The 26,602-nt window shown below is 44.3% G+C and overlaps 1 protein-coding gene across 6 annotated transcripts in view; it reads left to right on the plus strand.

The window, feature by feature from the left end:
• Window positions 1–26,602, plus strand: part of LNX1 (ligand of numb-protein X 1) — a 184,866-nt gene that overhangs the window by 99,818 nt on the left and 58,446 nt on the right. For 3 of the 6 annotated variants that reach the window (XM_068942881.1, XM_068942878.1, XM_068942879.1), the window contains one exon: window positions 14,563–15,049. In XM_068942881.1, coding sequence (XP_068798982.1) covers window positions 14,658–15,049 — 392 coding nt within the window. In that variant the 5' untranslated portion in view covers window positions 14,563–14,657. Of the gene's footprint in view, window positions 1–8,426; window positions 8,567–14,562; window positions 15,050–18,716; window positions 18,893–26,602 lie in introns of those variants that run through there. The other 3 variants (XM_068942882.1, XM_068942880.1, XM_068942883.1) reach the window with 3 other exon arrangements.

Raw genomic sequence — 26,602 nt, forward strand, 5'->3', positions numbered from 1 at the left:
CCCGACTTTCCATGCTGTTGCTGTCCCTCTGAAAAACACCAGCTATTTCTTTACATGGACATCTAGGAGCTAAACACCTTGAAACTTTCTTGCTTCTCTAGTGGTCCCCCGCAGCCTGCTTCTTGGTATTCCTCTTTTACTTTAAAGCACTGGTAACATTCTTCTTAAAACAAAGAGGCTTAATTACACGGTATTTTTTCAGCCACGACATGCCAGTATATTCTCACTAAGGGATGACAGCTACTTCTCTGGCTGTACTGATGCCTATTTTCAGAAAATGGCTTGTCTGAAAGTTGGTAAATTTTGACCCAATATTGGATATAATTCTAGTCAACTTTACACTCATCTTTTCCCTGGTCTTTTGCTTTACATATTTGCAGGTACATGGTGCTGTTGAAATATTAATGTTAAAAAAGATAGGTAATGCTATTATTTTATTTGCTGTTCATCTTCAAAGCTGAATTTTGCTTGTAGTTGTTTATACTATAAATTTAATAGCACCAGTTCATGCAGCATTTTCTAAGCAGAACTCAGCGTTAGAAAGTATGTTGCAGCATAGCTTTACTTTTTCGTCGTTTCAGTCTGAGGAGACACCTATTCATGCTACTGCTATTTAAGAGAAAATTGTAATTGAGACCCAGGCACAAAGGATTTGAGGCACTGAAACGGCTATGAATAATTTGCAGGAGGAATTTGCAATAATAACAGAAAAATCCCTTTGCCTGCATGCGTGCATCAGATCACATCTGATTGTGGTGTGCACTGACAGGAAGCAGAACAGTTTGAGCACGTAATTCCTAATTGGTTTCTCATCAGAGATTAAGCTGCACAGAATCGGTCTCCACACCCACAGAACCGGTTCTGGAAGCAGGTATTAATTCCGCCACAGCCTTAACTATCTTTCCCAGGCTGGTGTCACTCGCATGTCCTGGCTGACGAAACCTTCACAAGCCTCTTCATTTTAAGGAGAATGTTACAAGGACATCAGCAGCACATGTGTGTTAATTAGCAGTGGACTTTATGGGGGAGTTCCCACGAAGCCTGAATTGAAGTGGTGATGAATCAAGTCCAGTGAGTAAGTACCATACTCAGTTATGCTGTTTTACAGCACTGAGCAGGGCAGAGCAGAACCAGGCTCCAGAGGTCGTGTTTTAGTAGCTTAGGGCCCAGTCCCTAATAAAAAAAAATTATTTGCTGGTACATGTATTGGACAGGGATCTTGGTCACCATCCTCCTACAGATAGTGACCTGCAACAGAAACTATTGCACAGCCTTGGCTAGAGAGCAGCTTCCACTCCTGCTAGAAATACTTGGTGTTCCCCTAGTCCTTTTTCTCTGGGATCAGGTTATAAGCTTTAGCGTGCAGCTCCCTCGCAAAAGGGTAATAGGCGCTATCAGCAGATATTAATGGGCACTGTCAGCACTATTTAATAAGTGAGATAACTGAGTGAAAGACAGTGCGTTATTTGCCCAAGATCCAAAAAGGAAACAGTGTTAGGACCAGCAAAAAGATAGTCAGAGCACAATAGCTGGGCTGCTAGTTTCAGCTTCTTCCTCTTGCAGTATATTTCCCTCTTTCCGTCAGTGGTTTATTCTTCAGTACAGAGTTCAATGCTCCACACTGTGAAAGCCTGCAACTCCTTTGCACATACTCTTCCTCTAGCCACTGAAATTTCCGTTCCCAGCTGTATATTGTGTGTCTGCCTGATGTGTTAGGTTCTCTCTGGCCTGTACCACTCTCCTAATTTGCTGAAAACTACTTGTAGACTGTCCTTCCTGGGTTTGTATCCTCTTCCTTCCAGGTCCCTGAATATGAATGGACCCTGGCAGCTGTCACCTTGCTAGAGGGTGGCAGGGAATGTTTTTGCACTGAGTTATTTTAAAAAGCACAGGTCATGATATTACTTTCACACCGTTCCTCAACAGGGATTGTTTTTCTGGTGAGAAGTGGCTTCATCAGTCGTTTTTTGTGTATCCAAGCGGGGGAAGGAGGAAACAGTAAGATACAGATATAATTTAAGTTATAGATGTTTACAGACCTATAACTTAAGTTATAGGAATAAGTACTGGAGTTAGATGCAACATCCGTAGAGTTGAGGTCCAGAAGATGAAATCCTTGGTTCACTGAATTCACTTAGTTTTGCCACTGAGAGCAATAAGCCAGAGATTTTACCTAAAACATTCACTTTTCCTGTTTGAGCGAGCCATACTGGAGAGCCAGCTGCTGTAAATTGATGCAGTCACCCCGAAGGTGCCTATCTATAAAGCAGAGGACGCAGTCCTAGAGGTCAAGAATTCATGAGACTTTTTTCCCCTAGATTAGATCTAAGAGTGTCTCTGTGCCACATTACGATGTGTGGACCCTTGTGCTGAAGGCTGGACATCAGCTGCACTGCAGCCTGACCTTGACTTCCAAGAGTGCTTTGCAACGTGGGAGCAGCCGGCTGCCCCTTCCCTGCTCACCTAACCTCTCTGTGGGCTGCTCCTGAAAAAAAGGTTCCCACGGGGTGTTGTGAGAACTCATTAAGTGGTTTGTCATGCATTAAAAGATTCCCGGATCAGAGGAGCCCTTGTAAGAATACAATATAATTAAAGCACAGCTTACTTTATGATATGTTATTAGTAGGGTTATCTATCACGTGTTCTCTGATTTGTAGTTATTAAACACTATCTCATGATCACATGGCATTGTGAGAACGTGCTGCTCGGTCTGATGGCAGCGGACGCCGTGGCAGTGGGAGGAACACTAGGTGTAAGGGTTGAATGTTCACCGGTGTGGAAGTCATCTTCCCCTGCAAACCTGCTGGGCACCTGAAGGGAGAGGGCTAAGCCCAGCTGAGTAATTCCAGTAATAGGTTGAATGGCAGAAGCTGTCTCCACTCATGACAGGGAGCATGCAGGGAGCTAAGGGGCAACAGCCTGGATTTATTCCACCGAATTTGGGCACCTCACTGAAGTGCACGAGTTAGCACTTGGCCTCTCTGGAGCACAGACACATATTGGTCCTAGTTAGTGTCCTCCCCTAAGTGTGTTTAAAGTTAGTTAGCATCAGGTGAGCAAATGTCCCCCCTCGCCTTTCTCTCTCCCCTGCGGAGCTCATCTCTGCACGGGGGTGCTCTGTGGAGAAGGGACCAGAGGGTTTGCTGGTCGAGCAGCAACGTGAGCTGCGAGGCCCTGTCTGCCTGGGGCCGGCAGCTTTGTCCTAGGCTGCCGTAGAAATGCAGCGCTGCCAGTCTGCTCTGCTGACCCACTTGGAGCCCGGAGAGAGGATTGGAAAGAGAGATTAAGATTAAGACTTATTGTGAAGCTGTATTAAGTTAAGACTTTCACATTTCCATACATTTTGCTTTGTGAATTGCGTTGTTATTTTAAGGTAAGTAGGGCAGGCCTGCACAGAGGATACGTGGTCTGCACGCAGATCGGGAGACTGCCCTTTCACAGGTAGGAAGACTTCTTTCAGCAAGCGTTCCCCGTGCAGCACGTAGACAGCCAGGGAAATGTTTGGCTCTCTGGACCTCGCTGTCTGAAACCTCAAGGGCTGGGAGGCTGGTTGCCTGCCCTGGGAGTCGCTGCCGTTTGCCCTGCGCTTTGGCTCCAGGAAACCGGAGCGCAGTCGGCAGGAAACCAGCTGCTTTCCCTCAGGCCAGGCAGCCGAGGACCCGAGCCGAGTGAAGCTGTCCACCCACGAGCTTCCCCAGGGCTCGCCAGCTGAATTTATGAAAACCTCCATTACCAAAAGCTTTAAAACTTTTATTAATTTCTATAAAGAGGGATTGTCATTCGTGAAAAATACTGCTATAGGTAACTATTTCATCGCGTGTCAGCGTTGTCCGATGGGCTGTTCGTGCAGCTGCTGCAGCTCCTGTAGTGATTTTGTGTTGTGTTGTGCTTGTCTGGACTGAATGAACGTTGAATAGGGGACATAAAGGTGCTCTTGGGGTGAGTTTGCACTGGCTGTGTTACTCTCATGTCACAAAGCCATGAGCGAGTTAGGCAGGTCATTTGTCATTGTTACCAACATAAATATCACGCTGGAAAAAAACCAATAGATTTTGTGCTGCAAAAGAGATAAGAACTACTTTAAAGCATTTGAGAGGGTTCTCTGTTTTTTTTTCTTTTTTAATAACTGCTTTCAGTCCCACAGACCAGCCCATCTAATTGATGACTTGTTGTCTGAAGACTCGGGATTTTCAAATTGTAGGAAGCAAAATAGTTTAATGAGGACAAGCAATGCTTTTCTGGGACAAAATGGTCACCCCTGCACCCAGCCGTGCCTTCCACCTCCCTGATGCCTGATCGCCTCCTTTTCCCCTTACCCCCTCACACACTGGCAGCAACCTGTAGCCATGCCAAGGGTTGTTTTTTCTCCCTTGACAGACCACGAGGAGGTTTGCCATGCTTTTTCAGCTAGGACAACTTGCAGAGTAACGGAAAGATATGCAGCTGAAGAGGAGCTAACTTGCTTTTCTGAAAGAGAACAGGTACATCTGGCCTTGGGAACGTAGCGAAAAGTGCATTAGGTGTTTAGGAAGCAAGAAAGCAAGGGACAAAGCCTAGGACAAACCTTTTTGTGGATGGCATATGCACAGTTCCCTTTTCCTGCCTGTCTGAAGCCCAATATGATTTGGGGTCATTCTACAGCCTTTCTCTTTGTGGGAACATTAATTTCTACCTAGCCAACCACCTATCCTCACGGCAATTTAATATATATGGAGACTTCTGCTCTTCTGTCAAACATGGCTGAAATTGCTCAATGGATCCAAAAGGTACTGGGGTGCAGGAGGGGCGGGACGAACAGAGATTCACACGGAGAAAGAGACACACAACAACTGGCAGAAGCGCTATTTCCATAGGAAACAAGATAGAAATAGTGGCATTGCCCATGGAGTCAGTGTTAGGAGTAAACTTCATGCAGCAGATGCAGAGATACAAGGCAAATGCATTTTTTCCCAAGTTGCGCACTTTCTTCTGTAGCTGCAAGGTTTTCTGTAAAGACTTACTGTCAGGTTGTACCCTGTGTGGGTCTCTACATGCCTGGGGGTTAGACCCTCTGGATTGAGAAGAACCCAGCTGGAGCACACCATTGGTCCACAGTGGCCTGCCTGTCTGTGTTTTCTTCTTCCCACGAAACACAGGAGGAGGACGGGCAGGCAGGTGGCACCCCAGCACAGCACGGAGACACAAGCAGGCACACGCACCTGGAGCAAGGACCTTGGATGTAGCTTACATGGGTGGTTTTCAAAGACAGCTGGGGCATGCGGTAATTCAGCCACACATATACAGTTTTGTCATTTGGTCAAACAGCTGAAAGCAAGCTCGTGATATTTGTGAGGTTGCCTGTCTTGTAAAAATCAGCTAGAGCAATCAGCCAAATGACAGTAGTAATGCACCTTTTATTACATAACTAGTAATACAATTTTATAATTTAGTATGTGAAATGCTGATGGCATTTATTATGTCAATTAGGATGAGCACATATTTAGGAAGCACTTTAGGAGTCAATCACGATTGCTCACATAGTCTTACTTTGGCCACATGATTGACTTCCTTTGAATAGGTAGAGCATGTGCATTTGCAAAGCAGTTACCCTCAGCCTGTTGCTTTTGCTACAACTTCTTCTTGTGTTTGGAGTCTGAGCTTGTGGTTCTGGCATAAGCAGTTGGTCAAAGTCTGATTTTATTGAACTATTGAAAACTGAAGAAACTGAAAATACCCCCTTCCACCAATATAGTATTTGACCGCTTGAAGCATGCCAGCCATCAGTCTTCTCAGAAGTGCTACCTTCTGCTAAGGTAAGTGCATTCATAAGATGTGTTCCTTGTAGTGTTTAACCTGGTGATATGTACCCTCTTACTCATATCTTCTCTTTACTCAAATCTTGTTCAGCTGTTCCTCATATTCTCAAGTTACTTCTGGGCTGAAATTTTTCATTTTAACATGCTGAGTAAAGTTTTGTATCCACGAAACTGTCAGGAAGAGCAATTCAGGTTTGTGTGGGCGTGTGAGAGAGAGACAGACAGAAAAGCAGAGAATATATTTCCATACATTCCAAGCAAAAGTTTCTGATATATAATTCCACAACAAAAAGGTCTTTGCAACTTTGGTTTATTCTGTAAATTCCAGCATGAACCACAGAGCAAACTGTCTTTTCAAACAATCTGGTTCTGGTTTTTGAAGTCATTGTGCATGCAGGCACAGTATGACATTTCTACTAGGTTTCACAGCTTGAGAGACAACTTAAAAAGTTAGGGTTATTCACCTACTGTACAGTACTGTTGGATTTTTTTATTCAGTTGAAAATGTCTTTCATCACCAAAGGCTCTTTGATTGTTATATGCTCTGAGAAGGACTTTTTGATTAGTAACAACTTTGAAAAATTGACTGTCTTAAAACGGGGGCCTGAGGGAGGAGAGGTTCTGGAGTTCCTGTTTGTTGCCTCAGAGACATTCTGTTCTGATGTGCTGAACTTCTAAATGCAATTATTTTCCTCTAAGAGCTAGCTTTTTCTTACAATCTTAAAAGTCAAGTTGAATTCTTACCTGCTAAATCATTATCTCTAGGAACCCTGTTTCATCTCCAGCTACTGACTTCTTACCTGGAGGCATGCATCCCATCTCTACCCATAAAAAATCATATCTGAAGATGGGCTACTACTAATTACACATCAGGCACAAGGAAAATGTTATGACTTTTATATAAATATACTTTAAAAAAAAAGGAGGCAAGGGGAAAAGAGAAAGAAAGATATTACACATAGGAGGAACGGTGCTTCTGAGATCTGAAGATAAGTTCTTAGGTGCCTCTGTATTTTATAATCTTTCTTCGAATAAAGTTTCAAATCTAGGCAGACTAGCTCACTCCATTGGCCTTAGGTGCAGTTATTCCAAGATTTGTGCAAATTATTATATGATATTTTTCAACCAGATCTTCGGAATGTGAAACGCTGTCTTTTTGGATGAAAAATGTTGTACTATATGCATTATTAGAGTATGGATCACTGTACGATGTTTTCCACAACTCTTGTCTAGTATTCTGAAACAAACAGGTTGCTCAATGCTCCCCAAAACAAGTACTACCTCTGATAGTAAAGTGTGTGTGTGGTCTATAAAAAGCTTTAGTGGGAGAGATGCAGTTAGTGGCACAAAATATGATGGGAAAGCTGGGAGGCCTACTGCCAGCAAACACAATTTGACTGTAAAGAAATGTGCTAAGTTAGAATAGTGTTAAAATTTCTCTAACTAGCAGTAAATAGTTTTATGTGAGCATTCAACTTGACGTCTCATTACAAAACTTTGCATATGAAATAGGCACAGTGTTTTTGTAGCCTGGATTCTCACAGGAGTAGTAGGGGTTATGTTTTCCTGAGTACTGCTCCAACCAATCCTGCATGACCTGAGAGTTTTGAATTTGTGCTTCTGCACAAGTTGCTACAACTTGAGAGAAAAGGAGGATCTCTGCTCCCTCCTAGCTGTGACCTGCTCTTCTCCCCTTGTGTGGGTGAGCCACTAGATGGGGACAAGCCCACATCTCCCAGCGTGCCAACGTTTAGCCACTGGCAGCCAGGCTAAGGAGTCATTAAAAAATTAATTCTATGACTGTGAAATATATAAAGTCTCCTAGCAATTTTATGCTGGCAATGCTGTTGTCACAGATCTATTCCCTTATGTGCCTGCAGACCAATGCTTTTGACCTCACAGCACCACGTTGAAGCACATAAAAGAAGGACTGTGACTCACCTGAAAATGCACGTTTGTAGGCTATAACAGCCCATGCAGGTGCTGGAGGAAGAACTCCAGCATGTCTTTGTTGTTGTGGTTCAACTAATAAGAGCACAACAGCTCTGTCAGTTGTACCTCTACCTTCTTCAGTGTCATGTGGTGGAATAATGGTACATGGAAAGGTATCCCCTTTCAATCAGTAGGTGTGATATTTGTTAGGCACTTTGATAGGGTCCAGAAATAAAACAGGGACATTAACAGAATGTGTTACTTTAACACATACATGCACAGAGGAAAAAACCCGAATAGCTGGAGGTCTTTCTGCACTGTTTGGGATCCATTTTCCTTGCACATGCTAGCCACCCTTTCCCTTGACTCTGAGGATTTCATTAACCCTAAGCCATGTCACTTCAGCGCTATTGGAGCTAAATTTCTCTATTTGTTTTGCCGCTCATCGATGTCAAACCCCTGTCTTCTAGTGAGCCCTTTCACACGCTTGTCTTTTCACCATTTCAATTTTAAGCTGGTTGTTGCTCTTCAGGTCCTGTGTAACTGTTTCTCTGGCTTTTAGACTTACGTTCTCTTCTGTTCCTCTTTATTCCTTCCTGTGTTAACTGCTTCCTTGCTATTTTTTCTTTGCCTAATTCTTTCTCTTTTAGCCTTGGTTTTTCATTTTAGCTTCCTGATACTTCTTCCATTTTGTGCCAGCCTGCTTTCAAACGCAACCTCTTAAATCGCTGGGTTAATATTTGACGGTGTTAATGGACAGAAGGTGGAGTTGGAGAAGCTTTGCCACTCTAATCAGCAAGCCCTTCTTTTTCTGCGCTGGTGCTGGTGTAACTGGGATGGTAAGTTTTTAAGCTTAAGGTTGCTTAAATGCTTCAGTGCGATGGGAAGAATACAGGCTTGCTGTGCGAAGGGGTGAAGTGCATTCTCTCTACCTACTATTTATGTTTACTTTTCATGCGTTTTGTGCATGTCTGCTTTGTTATTTTCTTAAACACTCCTGATGGCTGTAATTTCCTAAGCAGTGAAGACCCTTCAGATGTAAGTTCCTTCAAACTGATGTACTGTGTTAGGTAACTTTTTAAGCAATATATTACCATAATACTAGCTTTCACTGTGGTCACAGCTCTCGGAGTTACTTCTGCCCTAATGTGACCATTCTCATTGCAGTTTGTGGCTCAAAGTTATTGCAGTATTGATATCCATGATGACAGGCTTCTATCTTAATAATTTGTACCGTATGCCTATGCTTCAGCTCTTGTGTATTGGATTGGAGCTTGATTTACTGCAGTGTTATAGTACTGTGCATTTCTAACAGCCTTCTGCTACTCGTAAATCAGTATTTAATTTTATTTATCTAAGTTAAGCTGTGCTAGGTGCTATACAAATATAGTATTATCTGGGGCCTGAGTTGTTGAGGGCTTCTGGCACAGTAGTCAAGCAGCAAACACTGGCATTGTCTTTTTGGACATGGTACCAACACCTCCTCAAAAAGCGACTCCAGCCAATCAGCCGTAGTGTGACTAATCCCTATAAATACAGCTTACATGATCTGACCCTCAGGGGTCTACACCTGCTCGTATTTTAAGTTGGCGTGAGACTCCCAAGGTGACATCCTAGCCCTGCTGAAGTTAGCGGTGGTGATGACACCGACAGCAAATGTACCTCCTTCCTCCTCTCCTCCTCCCTCAAGTACAGGCCTTGAAGAAGAGACTCCCAACCAGGTGTTAATTGCCTTTTTTGCAGAGTTATGGTGCACCATCTAGCTGTACAGGGTTCCTTGTTGAAAATGTATTTTATTAGTTACAATTAATGGAAAAAGCAAAAATACTCACCAGCTATCACTAGATCAATTTTAAATCCCTTTTTCCCTCTCTTCTGCATTGTTCATGAGGAACTATTAGCGAAGCTTAACACCAAAGCTTTAAGCTTCTTAAAAGGACATGAAATAAATTATGTAGATTGTTATGACAGCCTATTAATGTTATAAATGACTGCAAACATTGCAAAGCAACTTCTTCCTTTGACAGAATGTGCAAAACAACTCCCTTCCACATGCTCATTGCTAAGGCCCTTGATAGTATGGTCACGGATCAAAGACAGACAGTGATGGCTTCCTTACTTGAGTGTGTCCAGTCATCTAACAAAGTTCTTTGTGCATGAAAATCAGCCGGATTAGCCAGAAGACGTTAACAGATTTTTTTCAGATTGGAAAGGAGCTTCTGTTATCATCTGGTCTACCTATCTATCATCTAAGTCTTCTAAATAGCACAGGCCATAGGACTTGCATTAAGGCCTCCTGCAAGTTCAGGGGCAGTTATTGATTAACACGGGTGTTTTCATTTCCCTGGGCATTAGCAAGTATTTGTAATTTATGTAAACACTGTGAAAATCAGGTACAGTATCCCACACTTGCACTTTTTCACTTGAAAATCATTATCAGCATGTCAGGTTCATAAAGAATACCTGTAATGCAGCCAGGAGAGTCTGTAAACTTTTAAGGACATAACATAGGACAGAACTGGTGCAGCTTTCTTCTGGTCCCTTTTGCTTTAACAGTCGCAATAACCATCCATAAACACCTTAACGTGGCAGGTGATCAGCTGCTTTGAGTCACGAGGAGGCTCTGAGTCTGACTCCCCTTTAAAAGGGGATGCTAAAGGCAACCAGCAGCGTTTCCCCCTACTTTGACACTGAGCACAGTTAATTTCTGTGGCGTCCTGCTGCCTGCAGTCTCTGCCGCCCAGGTCTGCCTCCCAGAGGCTGTCAGCCCGTCTCGCCTGCCGCCGCCGCTGTTGGAGGACTGCATCAGCTCGTTTTGCTTGCGCCGGGGCTTCTTTGATCTTTTGTACTGCAGCAGAACGTGGCCGTAGGGCAGCAATGTCTCTCTTTCTCGGTTGTCATTGTGAAAATCTTAGTGACTTCAGCGCTACAGCACCATTTCCAGTTGTGCCTCATCTGCATCAGGGGAACCACCGCATTGTTTTGTGTGGGAGCGGAGGGGGAGCGGGAGGAGCGGCGCTGTCGAGGCTAGGGTGAGAGACTGGGAGGTGGCTGCTGGCATGCTAGGTCCTCGGTCTAGTGCTACCTCTCCTCGGCGAAGGTGCTGGCATCCTCCTGGCCTCAATTCCTCATGCTGCAGCTGTGAGCAGTTACCCACCTCTGTGGGTGTGCGTTCAGTCCTCGTTCCACATCCTCGGACAACAGATGGTTTGGCCGCACAAGGTGCTGTTGTGGCCTAGCTCGGCTTTACGCTGGAGCCTTGGGTCGAGCTTTCAGCGAGCTAACGAGAGCCAAGCTTCAGATCCTCCTGCAGCCAAGAAACAGCCGTTTCTGTGCTTGGGAACATTACTGAAGCAACTAAATTTCTGGAGTGAGCTTACCGTGATTTATGGTGCACAGGGAGAACACCTGTTTGGGCTAACGTTTGTGGGGCAACCCAAGAGGATGTGACGGGAGAGTGGAGAAATGGCAAAAAATCATGCGTTCTCCTGGGAACTCCAGGTGCTAGGCATTTCTAGAACATTTAGTATCCCAAAGCTCTTGCAAAAGGGTGTAATAGGGTCCTGTCACTCACTTTGGTAAGCTGGCTAGAGAATAAAATGGATGTAATTGGAACACACAGTAATTACTTGTGTTTTCAGAAGTGGCAGGTGGCCTAGCTACAGCCAATCTGTGTTGTCATTACCGCTACACCCATTACGGCGTTATGCAGTGTTTTCACTAGTATTACAAAAAGTGAACATGACCTCGGGGATTTGCTCCCTCGATTGGATTTATCACAGTCAGAATTTGCTGGTAATTTGCAGGATTTGGAGACAGATGCAAAGACGTCTCTTCTCACTTGCCATTGAGGCCGTGCAGAAAGGCAAGGGTGGAGGTGAGCTGTCGGGAGTGCTTCGGCTCTGTCTGTGCTGCCGTTCTTCCTGTGCACCATAAATGGCTGGTGAGACACTGATCGGTATTCACAGGTGTATTTTACCTGAAGAAATAAACAATAAATGCAGCCTTAAAGAATCAAGGGATCAGAGACTTACCGCCCCACACCAATACAGTACCTTCGTTTTCTCTCAGCTACAGGCACTGTCACTGAGCATGCGATGTTCGGTTTAAGATGCTCAGGCCGAGAGCCAGTATATTTGCCACAGTTTTGCGGCCGGAGTGAACATGCTAAGCCTCTTGTATAGTATAACTTACATACGCTTAAAATTGTCCATGCTTTATGAGAGTTATCCCATCTCACTGCACACCAGCGTTGCCTTAGGTATTTTAGAGATGGCTCTCTCACTCAGAATCATTAGATGTAAAGTAGCAGTGACTGGCTCCGTTATTTTAACTGAGGTAGCAGAGGGCTGCCCAATTTCACAGCCATTTTAAGTATAGCATTGTCAGGAATAGGCAGGCTGGGTCTAATTCCACCTCTGTTGAAGTGCATGCTAATATTCTTATTTTTGCATTTGGCAGCAAAGTCGAGTGGAAGCTGCATCTTCTGGAAGTAGGAAAGAACCAAGCAATGCTATTTTTGTCGCATTTTATTGATTTCTAAATTATTTTATTGCTATTTTTAAAGCCATAACTCCACAAATTCCAAAGCGACTATTGTCTTTCTTGCCAGTAGTCCCACCAACTCTGGGTTGCTGAGATCAACCAAATAATCTCCCTGTTGTTCTGCAAAACACGGCTGCCGGTCGATCCAACACCAGCTCTCTGCCTCCCCGTGGTGTCCCGAGGTCGGCTGGGAGAGCTGCCTCACGGGAGCCGCTGCCGAGGGCCAAGCAGTCACCACCTCAGCCACCACCGCTCGCTCCTACCCTCTAACTGAGTGTGATAAGTATGAAGAGCAGTATAGTGAGCTTCTGCATGTTTTTGAGAGTTTCTCAAAACCATTACTGTTAAGCGTTTCATTCAGGGCTCTAACAATTCATGTTCTAAGGAGAAAATGTCTTTGAATTTTTCGAGCAACGCTGCAATAACATAAGAAAAACAAAAATGCTGCCTTGTTCAAGTTACCATGACATGCTTGCTATTTCTTTGTTATTTTTATTTATCTTGCTGTTGATCTGCTGTATTGAGTGCTGAACATTTTTTAAATAGAATTTTTGGCTGTGACTTTCTTGTTACTACTGTCACACCTTTTTGTGTTTTCTCTCTTATTTGACCTTTTCAGTACTTATTCCAGGATGATCATCTTTGTCTTATTTCATTTTACTGTGTACAACAATTTAATAGAGCCAAATTATGTTTTTTAATTCCTATATTAAGATAGCAGGTTGAGTTGTGTTCTGCACTGTTTAAAGATGCTTTTTTCTTCTGCTAACAGTACATAAAGTTCTGCTGAATATTTTTATTAAGGTGAACATTTGCTGCAACGTAGAGTCTTTTAAAAATTCACAAGAATTCAAATGGGTGACGTTTTTAATACAAATGAAGCTACTGGTGATCAGGAGACAAAGCTTATGCAGAGCAACCACACAGCACTTAGTCTTGTGACCAAGAAATATTATTACACAGACACTTAGCATAATTGCTACATAAGAATAGGATCAAGCAAAGCATTAAAGTGAATGTTTGACGTTTAAGCATCTGGATAGAGTTAGTGGGGCTATCATTTTACCTTTATGTCAGAACCCCCCACCATATTCAAATTAATTTCTTAGGTTTGAAGCCCATGAGCTTTACATAAAAATAAGGTTTAGCTTTATTTTAAATGAAAATACCCTCTGTTGTAGTAGTCCTTTGTCTAGTTTTTTTTTTATTCTTTCCCTCATTTGCCCTGAAACATGGGTGTCTGAGGCTGACAAATTGTCTCTGCAAATTAAGTCAAGCTGGAAGCTAGGGTACAATGTTATGGCATAGCAGCAAATAAGGTTTACATTTTCAAGCAAGAGTAGTAATTAGGCCATTGCATATTTTATATCTTCATGTTTATTTCCAAAGAGGTTTATCAAAATAAACATAGATGTAATGAGACATAAGTGCTCCAAAGAGCAGTCAGGGTTCATCAAGTAAAAACTATAAATTACTATTCAGTGTTGCTGCCACCCACAGTGTTCACATCTTTAAAATACTGGCAGGCAGGTATTCTGGCCAGCACTTGCTAGTTGGGTCTGTAGTTAGGGACGTAATGGGTTTCTTTAATGTGAATTATGAAGGAATAGGCCTAATCTTGAGAGATACAGCTCTTGGCCCTGTGTTATGGACTTCACTTCAGCCCTTGAGGTATTCGGTGCTTTGTAAAGTAAAATGTATGTATTCGTGCCTGTACAGATGACTGTAAGCGCTCAGCTTGAGGGGTGGAGGATGGCCAGGCATCTCCCAAGCTCTAAATTCTTATGAGCCCCTGTGCTTTTCTCCCTCTGGTGGAGCGTATATTGTCTGTATGCCCATCTGTGTTAGGTTAAGTTACTGATTTCTCTTTCTGTGCTGAGGAGGTGGTTTGGGCAGTGACCATTAGTTTCTGCACGCAATCGTGTACTGTTTGCCTACATGTGATGCTGCTTCTTTTCCAACAGAAGTATTATGACCACTATGCAAAAATCAGATGACCTGGACTGCAGTTTTATGCTAATTTAAATTTTTTAACCTTTAAACGCCTGTAGCATTCTGTCTCTTGGTATCTTTCCTGAAAAAGAGAAAAAGTGGTAAGTTGAGCTAGATGTAAAAATAAATAAATAAATGAAGTCTTTGAAGTTAATAATCTCATTTTTTTCCTCCTCTCTGCCTCATCCTCCCATCCCAAAGATGCAAACCTTCCTTGAAAACTGCTGAGGTATTTTATGTCCATTATAAATGTGTTAAGAGAAAACGATCCATAGTTCTTTGGCTTTCTTCCCCACAGATTTGATGGCACGCAAGCCTCGCTGCTGCTCTCAGAAATAGAAAACAGGTTGGGTGTTTTTGCCTGCCCGCTTTTGAATTGCATCAATTCCAATTATGAGCCAGAAAAAGTCACTAGAAGAGATGGAGGATAGCTCCCCGCCACTGTGCGTCACCTGCGGCCAAGCGCATTTACCTGAAGAAAACCACTTGTACAGCTACATGGAAGAAGTGGATGATGATCTGATCTGCCACATTTGCCTGCAACCTTTGCTTCAGCCATTAGACACGCTCTGTGGTCACACCTTCTGCACAGCCTGCCTGACGAACTTCCTCTTGGAAAAGGACTTCTGTCCCATGGATCGCAAACTTGTGATTCTTCAGTCTTGCAGAAAGTCCAGCATCCTCGTGAATAAGCTCCTGGATAAGCTAATGGTTAGCTGCCCTTTCACAGAGCACTGCTCAGAGGTGGTGCAACGCGGCAACCTGGAACAGCATTTCCAAACCCAGTAAGTTTTTGTTGATAGGTGGGGGTTTTTTCACTTCTCTTTTCCTTAAGGGAAGGGAATAACTGATTAAAAGAGACAGTTAACGTAAAGAAAGCTTTATCAAATTCAGTCCCAGTGAATTCCTGTATATAAGGAACCTAGACTTGAATTTGGTCCATTTATTTGACTATATCTTACTCTTTTGTTAGAACCAAATACATTCAAGGCACTTCATGCTATTGTTAGCAATTCTGTGAGGATACCTGGTGGTTAGTTGCATAATGGAAGTGTCTATTTAGTCATCTGAAGAGATCTGTGAGTTTTGGGAAGCTGAGCTATCATAAATATTTTAGTCGTACATTAGGGGTTTTATAATGGCCTTTTCTTCAGCTCTCTTTTGATTCACAAATGACCTATATGTGAAGTAGAGCAGAAAATATTCTGGTTTGTTTTGGTCTTTGGAGCATGGCTTGGAGCTGAGGGCTCCTTCCTTCCAGGTGAGCACTTTCCCACCGCACCATGGGGCTCCCCGAGCCTTCAGCTCTCTTGCACGGTATGGAAGAGCTTCCCTTGCCCGGTTCCCAGCTTGGACTTACCTATCCCAGTGGCCAGGACACCCTCCCTCCTGGCTCCAGGAGAGATCTCCAGGGATCGGTTTGGATCCTATGGAAGGAGAGAGCTGATAGTGAATGATCCTCCATTTTGCTAGGCATATGCTGCTGCTTTTGTCTTGCGTCTTCTCCTTTTTGAAAGGAGGAATGAAGACATACCATCAGGGCTGTGATTTCTGACTGCAGACAAATGCTTCTGTATAGTCCAGAGCAGAGCACCTCAGATTTGAGGAGAGGTGGTGTTTAAGACTTGACCTTTGTTTGCAACCTTTTTCTGTTAGCCAGTGAAACAACCTCCCCTGCAGTTTGCTGGTGTGAGTTGTGGTCTTAGATGTGTGCTTCTGCCTGTGCATTGCATAGGAAACCCTGGGCAACCAGCTCAGGGTGCCAGACACTGCTGCTGGAGGGCAGATCCTTGAACAGACGTAGTACTGCTGAGCGCTGGAGCATCCCTTGTCCTATGTGGATCTGGCCTTTGTGGCCTGAACCTTCCTGAAATTCAGCCATGCTGCTTTGTCTTGGAAGGCTTGTGAGCAGAGGGACGGAGCAGTAGTATTGTGGTTTAACCAACCAGAAGTGTTGATTTTGCATTATTAAAAAGGGAAAAAAAAGACATCAGCACTAATCCCCTTGCAAAGGGCGAGAGCACACTTTTCACATACTTGAGGCTTGGTGCTTGCACAGGGGTTGTGCATGCTTTGGCCCTGTCACTTCTGGAATTAGATTTCACTGTTCACGGAGCTGCTGTCTTACGGCTGGCTCATGATGTTAAGAGGTGGTGTGAGCAACATCCGGTCCGGGTCAGCTGTGTTCTTGCAAGGTTAGCTTTCTGTTTCTGAAGGGAAAAATCAGCCAGGTTGCTTACAATTTTCTGCCTTCCCTGACATGCCTCAAATACAAATTTCAGCAGTAATGCAGGTGAAAGGACTGATACTTTGCTGTGAGCTACAATTTCTCTACAGATTCCAATGATTAAATTTTGAGAACTTAGCACAATTACCCTTTCCCTTTGCCATCCATGTAGCTGACTTTAATGTATTCTAGATCCTCCCTTTTGACTTCTTTTTTCTTGAGATGATGGAGCCTTGGCCACAAAATTAATTTAAAAAAACTCAGAAAACGAGCAAATTGGAATCTTGTTTTTTACATAGAAGGCAAAGAGTTTGTACAGCTCCTGATTTCTGGTGTTGACTCTCCTATATGGACATGTGCAAGTCACTCCAGTATTGTGGTTTCTCCTCTTCAAGATAGATGTCCTTCTCATATATGCCTTGCAAAACTGGGGTGTTGTGAATGGAAATTTGATTCTGTAAAAGTCTGGCAAGTTTTATTCCAGTGCTTATTACTGAATATCAGTGGCCTAGATTTTTTTCTTGGGATCTTTAAGACTGTATGCCTCTGGCTCGCCTGGCCTGAGCCTAGCCAGGAGTAGGAAGAATCTTTCTTTCTCTCCTGCCCTGCATAAGTCTCCTCCCACCAAGTTCCAGCTTTGAAAACCTGGAGAAGGAAGGACTGGAGGAACAGAGCAGTGATCTCCCTCCCCGTTAAATCTTAAAGCCTATCAGGTAGTTCAGTACAAGGCTACACAAGCTGACAGCTCCTTCGTTGCCACTTAGGAAACCTATTTTCCTTCCTCAAATGATTTGGAGGGCTGAATTACTGCAAGGCTGAAGGGCAGCAGCAGGGGGACCAGGAAATAATAAGGTACCTTTGCCAATGGAGGTTTCACTAAAATTTTTGTGTTTAAGCCCATGGCTACTCCCTAGGAGGTGGGGCAGCCTCACTGCCATTCCTATCTACAGGAAGAATGAAGAGGCAACTTTCTGAGTTTCAGCAGAACGACCCATATTGGGTTATTTTGAAACCTTGTGTCTGTAGGTAGTGTGCAGTGTTTTTATTTTTTAAATGCAGTATTTGTTAATTATCACTGAAGGTGATGCAGATGCCTCTGCCTAATTTAATTCCCACAAGTGCAGAAAACTCCCTTGCCATCCACTTGCCAACTCAGAAGAGTGCAGGAGACGAGAAGGGCAGCGTGCTCTTCAGGCACCAGCTCTTGGCATGTCCAAGCACATTGCAGACTGAAATGACGGTGTTCTTTCTAAGACTGATGGATCAATAGAGAGGAGAGAAAGTATGTGACTTTGATGATGATAATAATAATAAACAACCTGGTGTCTGTGGAGGGAGCAGCACAGACCCAATCTGAAATCTTAACTGAATGTGATCAGTGTTCTCAGTGAATAAATTAAAGCAGACTCTATGCAAGTCATCAGGGTAGCTGGCAGTTCTCACATTTCTTGCATAAATCAATCTTGGACCAATCCTGGTTCTCAGAGAGACTGAGAAACCTTGCCCTGCTCAGAGATGAGGTCACTGATGGGACAAGGTGAGTTTGCTGTGTTTTATGCTTTGTAATTGAGGAGAGAACTTTAATTTTTTTTTAAACTCCGATTACCACAGAGCATTGCATTAAAAGCATCCTTATTTAAAAGGACGCTTTCATGTTTGCTCTTGCATCGTTCAAAAAAGAGTGAGAAGAGAGGTGTCCTTGGTTTGCTACATGATTTATATTTGCACAAAAGCATCTGACTGATTTGAGGAATTCAGACTGAGCTCCAAACAGCCAGCAGTAGGCTGTGATCTTTTGCAGTGTTTTACTTTAAAAAGGTGTGGTCTTCTGATACAGCCTGCTTCAAAACTCCATGGGGGGCATTTTTCCCCCCTTTTCAGACAGCTAGACCCTTCCGTGATGCAGTTCAGCTCGTAACCCATCTGCTTGTGGGCAGTGATGTAAACGTACCAGCTGCCTCTGAAGAACCACTCTGAATACTGCAGGAGGCAGGTCTCTTCCCCGTGCATCATTCTGCTCTGCAGCATAAGTCACTGTCTCGCCAACCATGCTGTGCTGTCCCTAAACCCTCACATCTCCCCATCTGAGAATCAGATCAAGTAATCCTCTTACAGGTCAATGATTTTTCAGTGTAGCTTCGTTTCAGGGATTTAAATTCGATTCATAACGTGTCACCATTGCGTTGAGATGGAAAGGCTCGTTTAGAAGGGGCTTGGCTGCCACAAAAGCGTGGAGGTGTCTGTCCCGCCAGCACAGAGAGAAAGTGGGAAGGAGGAGACCCAGCAGCAGTGCCAGCCCTGCACTGAAAATGAAGGCTCTTCTGTTGCTGGTCCTACCTTGGCTAAGTCCTGCAAACTACATAGACAATGTGGGCAACCTGCACTTCCTGTACTCCGAGCTGTGAGTACGCACAGTCGCGCTGTCCTTGTGCTTCTCTGTCTGTCTGTCTCAGCGCGGCGGCGGGGAGATGCTCCCCGTGCCGTCTTGTGGTGTCTCTGTCTGTCTGTCTGTCTGTGTATGCAAAGGAAATCACAAAACATCTTGCCGATAGCTGAAAGCAACGCCACAATCAAGCTGCTTCTCAACCGAAGGGCTAATAATAGCAGTACTTCCCCATCGCTTTGCTCTCCAAGTGTGGAAGCAGCTGAGACGTACTGAATGAAACGGTCTTTTTCCTTATCAACTTTGCTTTTCTGTGCCGACGTTTTCAGCAGTTGTTGGGTTTCGAGTGTTTTCCGTTTCTGAATCTGCGTCTCTTCTTTACTTTCCATAAATAGCCCTGCACAGGAGCTGGGCGTAGAGGAGGGCATCACAGATAGACAACCTCAGCAGAGCCCTGTGTGTGTGTGTGTGTGTACGTAGATAATGCTCTGTGTGTAAGTCTGCATGCCTGTAGCAAAACATCGAGAATCCTTTCACTAGAAGTAATTCACTTGAGAGAGGAAAAAAATTTCCCGTATTTGTATTTGTGCCTGCAGCAGAATGTTATTTTCTCTCTAATGCAAATATCAGTATAGCAATCCATGTACATAGCTTCGTGTCTTAAAAAAAATCCCAGACAACCTCATAGCCGAGCTTTCTAACCCATAAAACAAGTATTTTGTAGTATGATCAGAAAATGATACTAGTTTAATTTGTGTTTGGATGTTATTGCAATAGTTATGAGGCCATTATGAATAGAAACAGATATTTGTTCCAGTATGTTTTTTAATAAATTTTGTCTTTTTTGTAGTTTAAGAAAAAAAACTCTAAGATATTCCTTGAGAAAATGAATGAAATAAATAGCTAATTTTGCTCACAAATGAGAAATGACTATATTGTGCCTACAGTAGGACTGTTTCAGTAACAGTTATGGCTAGTACAAATGATATTAATTTACAAAAGGCTTTGTCTCTACCGTCACCAGAGACATCAGTGTTTTGCAGGAACAGAAAGTCTCCTTTTGAAATTCTGGTGTGATATGCATGGCAACTATTAAAAATTGAATTACTCTTTGTGCCACTGCTCAGGATTTCTATATGTGTTTTTAAACACGTAACAAACCTGGATTTGATGATTGCAACTATGTCCTCATTTTAATTTAATAGTATTTTGTTTAAGAACGTTTATATTTTTTTTTTCTTTTAAAAAGGCCAGCTAAGCAAAGCAGGCTACGGGAAAAATCAGGCTGAAAACAGAGCAGATGAGCCTTAATAATGGGAACGGTGGCATCTGGGACGTCTAGTTTCCAGGAAAACAAACCGATGAGATTAATCGGAGCACACGCGCGCACGCAGCCTCCTTGCTTTTCTTGGGAAAGGCAGGTTCACTGATTCTCCAAGGATAAAGGGCTACTCCGTACAGTAGTTATTCATTTCATATTATTTTTAGCCTCCTCATCCTCAGCAGCGTTAGTCACGCTGGCTGTCGAGAGCCGTTCTGGAGGCCGTGGGTGCGGGCTTGGACGTGCGTCCCCGGCTGTCAGTAATGGGAGGTGCACGTCCCTGCCCGGCGCCGAGCCCCGGGGCCGTCCCCGAGCAGGGGCTGCGTGAACCGGGATGTGCCGGCTTTGACATAATCCAAAAGGGCGCCAGGCAGTTTGAGCTGGTTTCAGGAATTTTTCCTCCTCCGTGGGTGCTTGGTCTGCAGCTGGGTCCTGCGCGGGCGCTGACCTCCTGATCTGCGGGCTGCATTCAAGGCCCTCTCTAGTAACAGCAGCTGAAAGCAGGCGACTTGTTTTCATTAACGTTATGACCTACAGGTTGTTTCTTTGGTTGCTCAGGCACTTGCGTCCAGGGTGGTATTTTGTGCACAGTTTTGCAAGCGTGACGGGTGAGTGCCGGCGTCCGGACGAGCCCGGCACGCGGGTTTAGCGCCCCTGCCCTTCTGTGTCCCTAAGCCCACGGAGGCAGCTTTTTAAATCCTTCCCCACGGGAGGCTGAAGAACCACCACCGCGCGGAGCCCATCTGACGGTTTTCCCCACGGCTCGAAACTCGATTGTAGTAAGCGGAAAATGTTTTTTCTCATTATCGCACTGTCTTTGGTTGCAGGCCAGTACAAATACTGGCCTTGGTTAGGACGCGTTATGTTGTTGGCTGGCAGCCACCAAAGATGCCAGCCGAGGGGAGCCGAGGCCGGCCGGAGAGCACACGGCAAGGGGAGAGTCGGGAGAAGCGTGAGGGCGAGCAGACACAGCCACCGCGGTCGCCGCAAGAGGCCGAATATGGCTGCTGGGATTCACGCTGCGCTCCCGCTCATACCCCCCACCTCTTCTCTTTTACCCTGTTAAAATAAAGATTAGGTTATTTGTGTAGCATTCGGCGGAGGTTGCTATGGTTTGAGGGCATTTTTTTTAAGTGCAGAGTGGGTTTGGGGAATAGGGATTACAATATAGCCCAAAGCCTTTCTAGAGACTCAGGCTCTGGAATCTAGTTAAGAAATAAAAGGGAATTTAGAAGAGTTGACGAGGAGAAATGAAGTTGGGGAAAAGCTATGTTAGACCTTTGCACCTCAGTCAGGTGTTGGGCAGGTGGAAGTAGGAGCGTGCATGTTTTGCAGTGGCGTTTCATGGGACAGATGTGGAGTGCTGCTGTTTTTAGTTTTTTGTGTTAACAGTTTGATAATTATAGGTATTCTCAGTAAGCAAATATATATCTCCTGGCATTGTCACCTGCACTAACACCACTTGCCTGGCTTTTGCTGTCTCTCCTTCGCACCCCACCAAACATCTCAGCGCTTATGTTCTTCTTGTGATTTGCCAAAATGTTAATAGCAACCGTTGTGAAGCCAGGGTGCTCCCTCCTGTAAAGGGACCCATGAAAATCCCCCGCAGAAGGACAAAAGAAATCTGTGAGGTTTCCCTAGCTGAGTTACCCCAAGACAGGGTAGGATGCATCCAAACAAGCCCAATAGCTGTTGGCATCGTAAGGGTCTGTGTGGTCCTCGAGATGCGTGGAGACCCCACCTAGGTGTGCTGTCCTGGATCTGTGCCTTCTCTGTCGGATCCCAGTAAAGCAGCTTCAACAGGCATCTAGTCTCTCTTATGTAACATATCTTTAGAAAGGAAATATTTGACCAAGACTACTTCTGAGTTGGAACATATGACTATTCTGGTTTAAAAGCAAGGTATGTGGACAGAGAGGCAGCCTGCTAGCGTTAAAACGGAGTGGCTGCCAACAGCTGCTCTGCCAGCGACGCAATGGTTGTACCGCTGGCGCTGCGGGATACCTGCCTTGGTTGCTGCTCCTGTTGCTCCCAAGGGTCATACCCCATGCAGCAGGGTCTCACTCTGCAGAAGGAATCTGTATGCTTGGACCTCAACAGACCACTTAGAAATAAAATTGTGAAGGAAAGGATGCACGACTAGACAGCAGAAAACCTCTCCTTGTCCCTCTGAGGACCTCAGTCACATGGAAAATGTTGGTTTTCAATGTAATCCCCTTTGGACACGTGGCCATGCTCACCAGGTGACCGTCCTGGGAGGGTACCCGGCAGTCTGCATGCTCAGCAGAGGTCGAGAGCTGGAATAGCTGGTGTCAGAGCAGGGTTTGCTGGCAGTGCTTCGCTCTGAAGATTAGACTGCTCGTGGCCTTAGTCAGCGCTGTTAATCCACCAGCTAGATCCACCCCGCTAATTTGGATGAACCCATTTTTAAAAATCGATTGTTTGTTAAAAGGAAATTCACAACTTATCTGCTCTTCTGATGCTAAAAATTTCTGGATTTTTTCCCCCTATCATTCTTCAGTTTTACATGAAGCAGTCAAAGGAATCTCACCAAATTAACTGGACCAAGTTTCCCCATATAACTTTCATAGGATAACTACTCTCATGCATTTCAGAATAGCACTTTGGCTGGAATAGCCAATAAAATTTAGTTTCTCTGTTCATTCAATTTGAAAAGAAGAGACACAAACACCAGCTGTCTTCCAGTGTCTTTGGGCATGTCTTGTTTATGATAAGCACAATTTAGTTCAAGTTCTGTGTTAGTCCACTGCATGGGTCACGTGTTACCGTCCTTACTCTGTGCAAAGCTATATGTATGAAAATCCGTGTCAGAGTTAAGCTTTGAGATTAATCTAAAACCGGAAAGTATTAGAGACTGAAGTTTAAAATGAATAGAAAGATTCGTGAATGAAAATATAAACAAAATATTTAGAATATTTATATTAAAAAGCCCGCACAAAGCACGTTTAGATAAAAAGTGAAAAGTCCTTTTTCAGTATACTAGAATTGGATGCCTCTCAGGAAAAGCCGAACTAACATGAATTAAAGCAGAAAGACATTGGTCCTTTGAGGTCTGTCTGTTAGCTTCAGTTTTATGCTGCAGCCTCTCAAAAAAGCTATGATGGAAACATGGTGAATCCTGGCATCGTTGGGATGGCTCCTGATCTGGGCATCATCTTACACTGTTGCCTTTAAGGCTTCCATCAAATACGAGCAGCTACCATGGCACAGATGAGCAGCAGGCGCTGGCTGCTCTCAGGCTCCCTTTCTGTTTCTCCCCAGGCTCTTTGCAAGGACAGCAATTCCTCCCCGTATCTATTTTTCTATCAGACTTCTGGGATCTCTCTCAACATCTCCAGCAACAGTTCGTGTCACTTCCCCAGCCCGAGATGGTGCCCCCCCCCACCTTGTGCCCGACCCCAGGCCACCAGCCTTCTCACTTGCTCTTCCGCTTCTGCTCTGCCTCTTCTCAGTCCTGGCCTCTGCTTAGTGTCTATCCCGGTCCGTAACTGTGTTTATTCCCTCCACCCTGGCTTTGTCATTGCTCAGCTGCCGTTCTCCCTTGCTCCTGCCCCCTTACCAGCTCTGTTCCCTGCAGAGGATAGATGCGCAGATATATAGAAAATCTTCAACTGAGGAAACCATGGGCTCATTCCTGTTTGTTGGTGCACACAGGGTCACAGCAGAGGTGCTTGCGTGCTTCAGTGTTCACTAGGCTAAGTAAAGGCCTTGCAAGCAGGGGAACGCATTCAAGATGGTGCAAATTAATAAGACTTTAAAAAGTTAAGCAAGAATAACAGTACTCTACACAGCAGCCAGGTTTCTGTGGGAGGAACACCCTCCTGTCCCTCCTGACAGGCTCTCGATTGCACTCCTGAGTCTGCATGGGCTTTAGAGACTGACACCTCCATTCACGTAACACATGCCGGGAAACCCACAAACCTCGTATTGGGTGACTGCTGCAGTCAGGGCTGTATTTGATCGCTGTGCTCTGTGGGAACACCTACATACACTTGAGATAAGATTTCTTGCAAATGGGCAAGATAGGGTGCAATTGCCAGCACGAGTCCCTGTTGTACCAGTGAGTTACCAAGGGGGAGGCTTGCAAACCATCTCTCGTATGGCTAATCCACACACCATATTGATTGTGACTATAATTTGCAGCCAGAGGTAGGATTGTACATGAGATTTTCAGCTTGAAGAGCAAACGGTGGTCCTTTTACTCATCTTCATTCCTCCATGAAGAATATTTCCAGCCCTCAGTATTGCACAGTAAGGCTTGAAATTGTAGTATGAATGTGGCTTGAAAGCCCCCAAGCCAAAGACCTCTGCCCTCTGCCCCGGTCTCCCAGAAAAAGTACCATTTTCTGCCTGCACATCCCACCTGTTTCCACAACCAAGGGAAAAGAGTGCTATGTTTTCATGGCATGAGTAAGGGAGTATTATGGGCTGGTATTTTTTCCCCAGTGTTGTGATTTCTATGAGCAGAAATAAATTTGTCTGGGACAGCTCTAGCTACCAAAAACACTTGGAGAGCTTAAAGGATTTGGTGATTCTGCCTGGGAATTTTGTGTGTAATGAAAGCTGGCATTTCTATTATACTTTGAGAAAGATCCTGCCTTATTCCTTCTGTGCATGCGTGAAGCTTGCCTTACTCTATTCACAGCCTCCTACACACACTTGAGATCAGAATTAGACCTTTTACTCTGCTGGCATGTTTTCTCATGGCTGGAGCCTTCTGGTACCTTTGGAAAAGGCCTGCGTTGGCCAGTGTCAATCACAACAAATATATTTTGTTGTCAAAAGGAAAACCTGAGCTAGCTGGCAAAGTGAGACCACAGCAAACTGAACAGACAATGCACTAATGGTTGGCAGAAAGGTTTCTTTCCAAGAATTAGTTATGCCTCAGTTATGTCTGAAGCTACCTGTGGGCAGGTTCTTGGCAGAAGTGTCCTTACATGCCTTGCTTATATAATGGGAGTTTGAAAGGAGGAAACATTCTCCCTCCCGCAGGCTGGTTAACAACAGGTGATCCACTTTCGGATGGGACCCGAGAGGGAAAGCCCCAAGGCAGCCCAGTGAGAGGACGGTGGGGTGGAAGGGAGCCGCAGGAGGTGATGGTGGTTGTACGCAAGCGACAGACTCTCATTTCTCATCTGACATTAAGCTGCACTGTCCGTATGCTGCAAGTTTGGCCGACCTCCGCATTTCTCTGACAATTAACCTAGTTTAGCGCTGGCATTGGCAGCATGACAAGGATATTTTTCCTTGAGCTATTTCTCTGACAAATCTGGCGGTATTGGGCTGTCCTGCAACTCCAGGGTAGATGCTGCTCTTGCAGTGCTCTTGTGCCTGTTGTAGATTAAATCCTGCTCTGAATACTGGTTCTGAGGTCGGCTACAATACAGCTCATTTCACTGTAGTGAAGCAGACTAGTACTAAAGTTTGAGGACTTTTTTTTTTTTTTTAAAAAACACTCTTGACCTTTTTGGAGAATCTGCCTTCAAGGTCTCTGGGCTACAAAGCAGCTGGCTGTATTTTGTGACCTTCTCCATGAGCAGAGCTATCATTCAGGAACTAGAACTGAATTTCTGCATTTTGGCATGTGACTGGAGTATCCAAACTGTCCCCGGGAGCCATACAGTGACTGGGTGTATGTGCACAGGATACAAACGCAGAGATTTTGCAGGAACAGCAGTGGCAATGTTGGACGTATAGTATAGACCATGTGTGTCAGCATAGATGTGTCTGCTTGAGGAGTTATATTTAAAAAGGAGGGTCAAACTTCATCCCTTTGGGTTGAATTGCTATCTCAGTGGAGGAACCTATTTGTAAGTGACATGTTGCATGTCCTAACTAAAACCTCGCAATCACAAATAATTCCTGACTTGGGGCTGAATTCTATTTTGGGATGAGAATATGATCCTTTCTTATGTCTTAGAAAGCTAGCTGACTTCCTCCTTAGGTCTTAGTAAAGTTTTAACGGGTGAAGACTGAATTTAGCCTGTGAATCCTTGGGTTATCCCTGCGACATACTTTATCCATTCCTATAATTTACTAATTGACAGCTGATTCTGAATACAGATTGAAGCAAGTTCAGTAGCAACTTAGTGAATGGAATGATTAGAGATTACAACAGATGCTGTACAACATTGCACAAAAAATGAATTGTGAAATTTCCATAACCTCTCCATATTTTACAATATACTCTCACAATATGAAGTAAAAGAGGCTCACGATGGGCAAATCAAGCCATATTTCCAGGAAGTTACTCTTTCCTTTGTGTTGAATTCCTGTTCACATCGCCATCAGACTTTATTGATAAAGCATTGCTTTTCTCAGCACCGTAGACAGGCACAATTTTGTAGTCATCAGACATAGCCCTGATTATATTTGCCCTGGTATTT

The sequence above is a fragment of the Struthio camelus genome, chromosome 4, assembly GCF_040807025.1.
Source record: "Struthio camelus isolate bStrCam1 chromosome 4, bStrCam1.hap1, whole genome shotgun sequence".
In the NCBI taxonomy this organism is placed as follows: domain Eukaryota; kingdom Metazoa; phylum Chordata; class Aves; order Struthioniformes; family Struthionidae; genus Struthio; species Struthio camelus.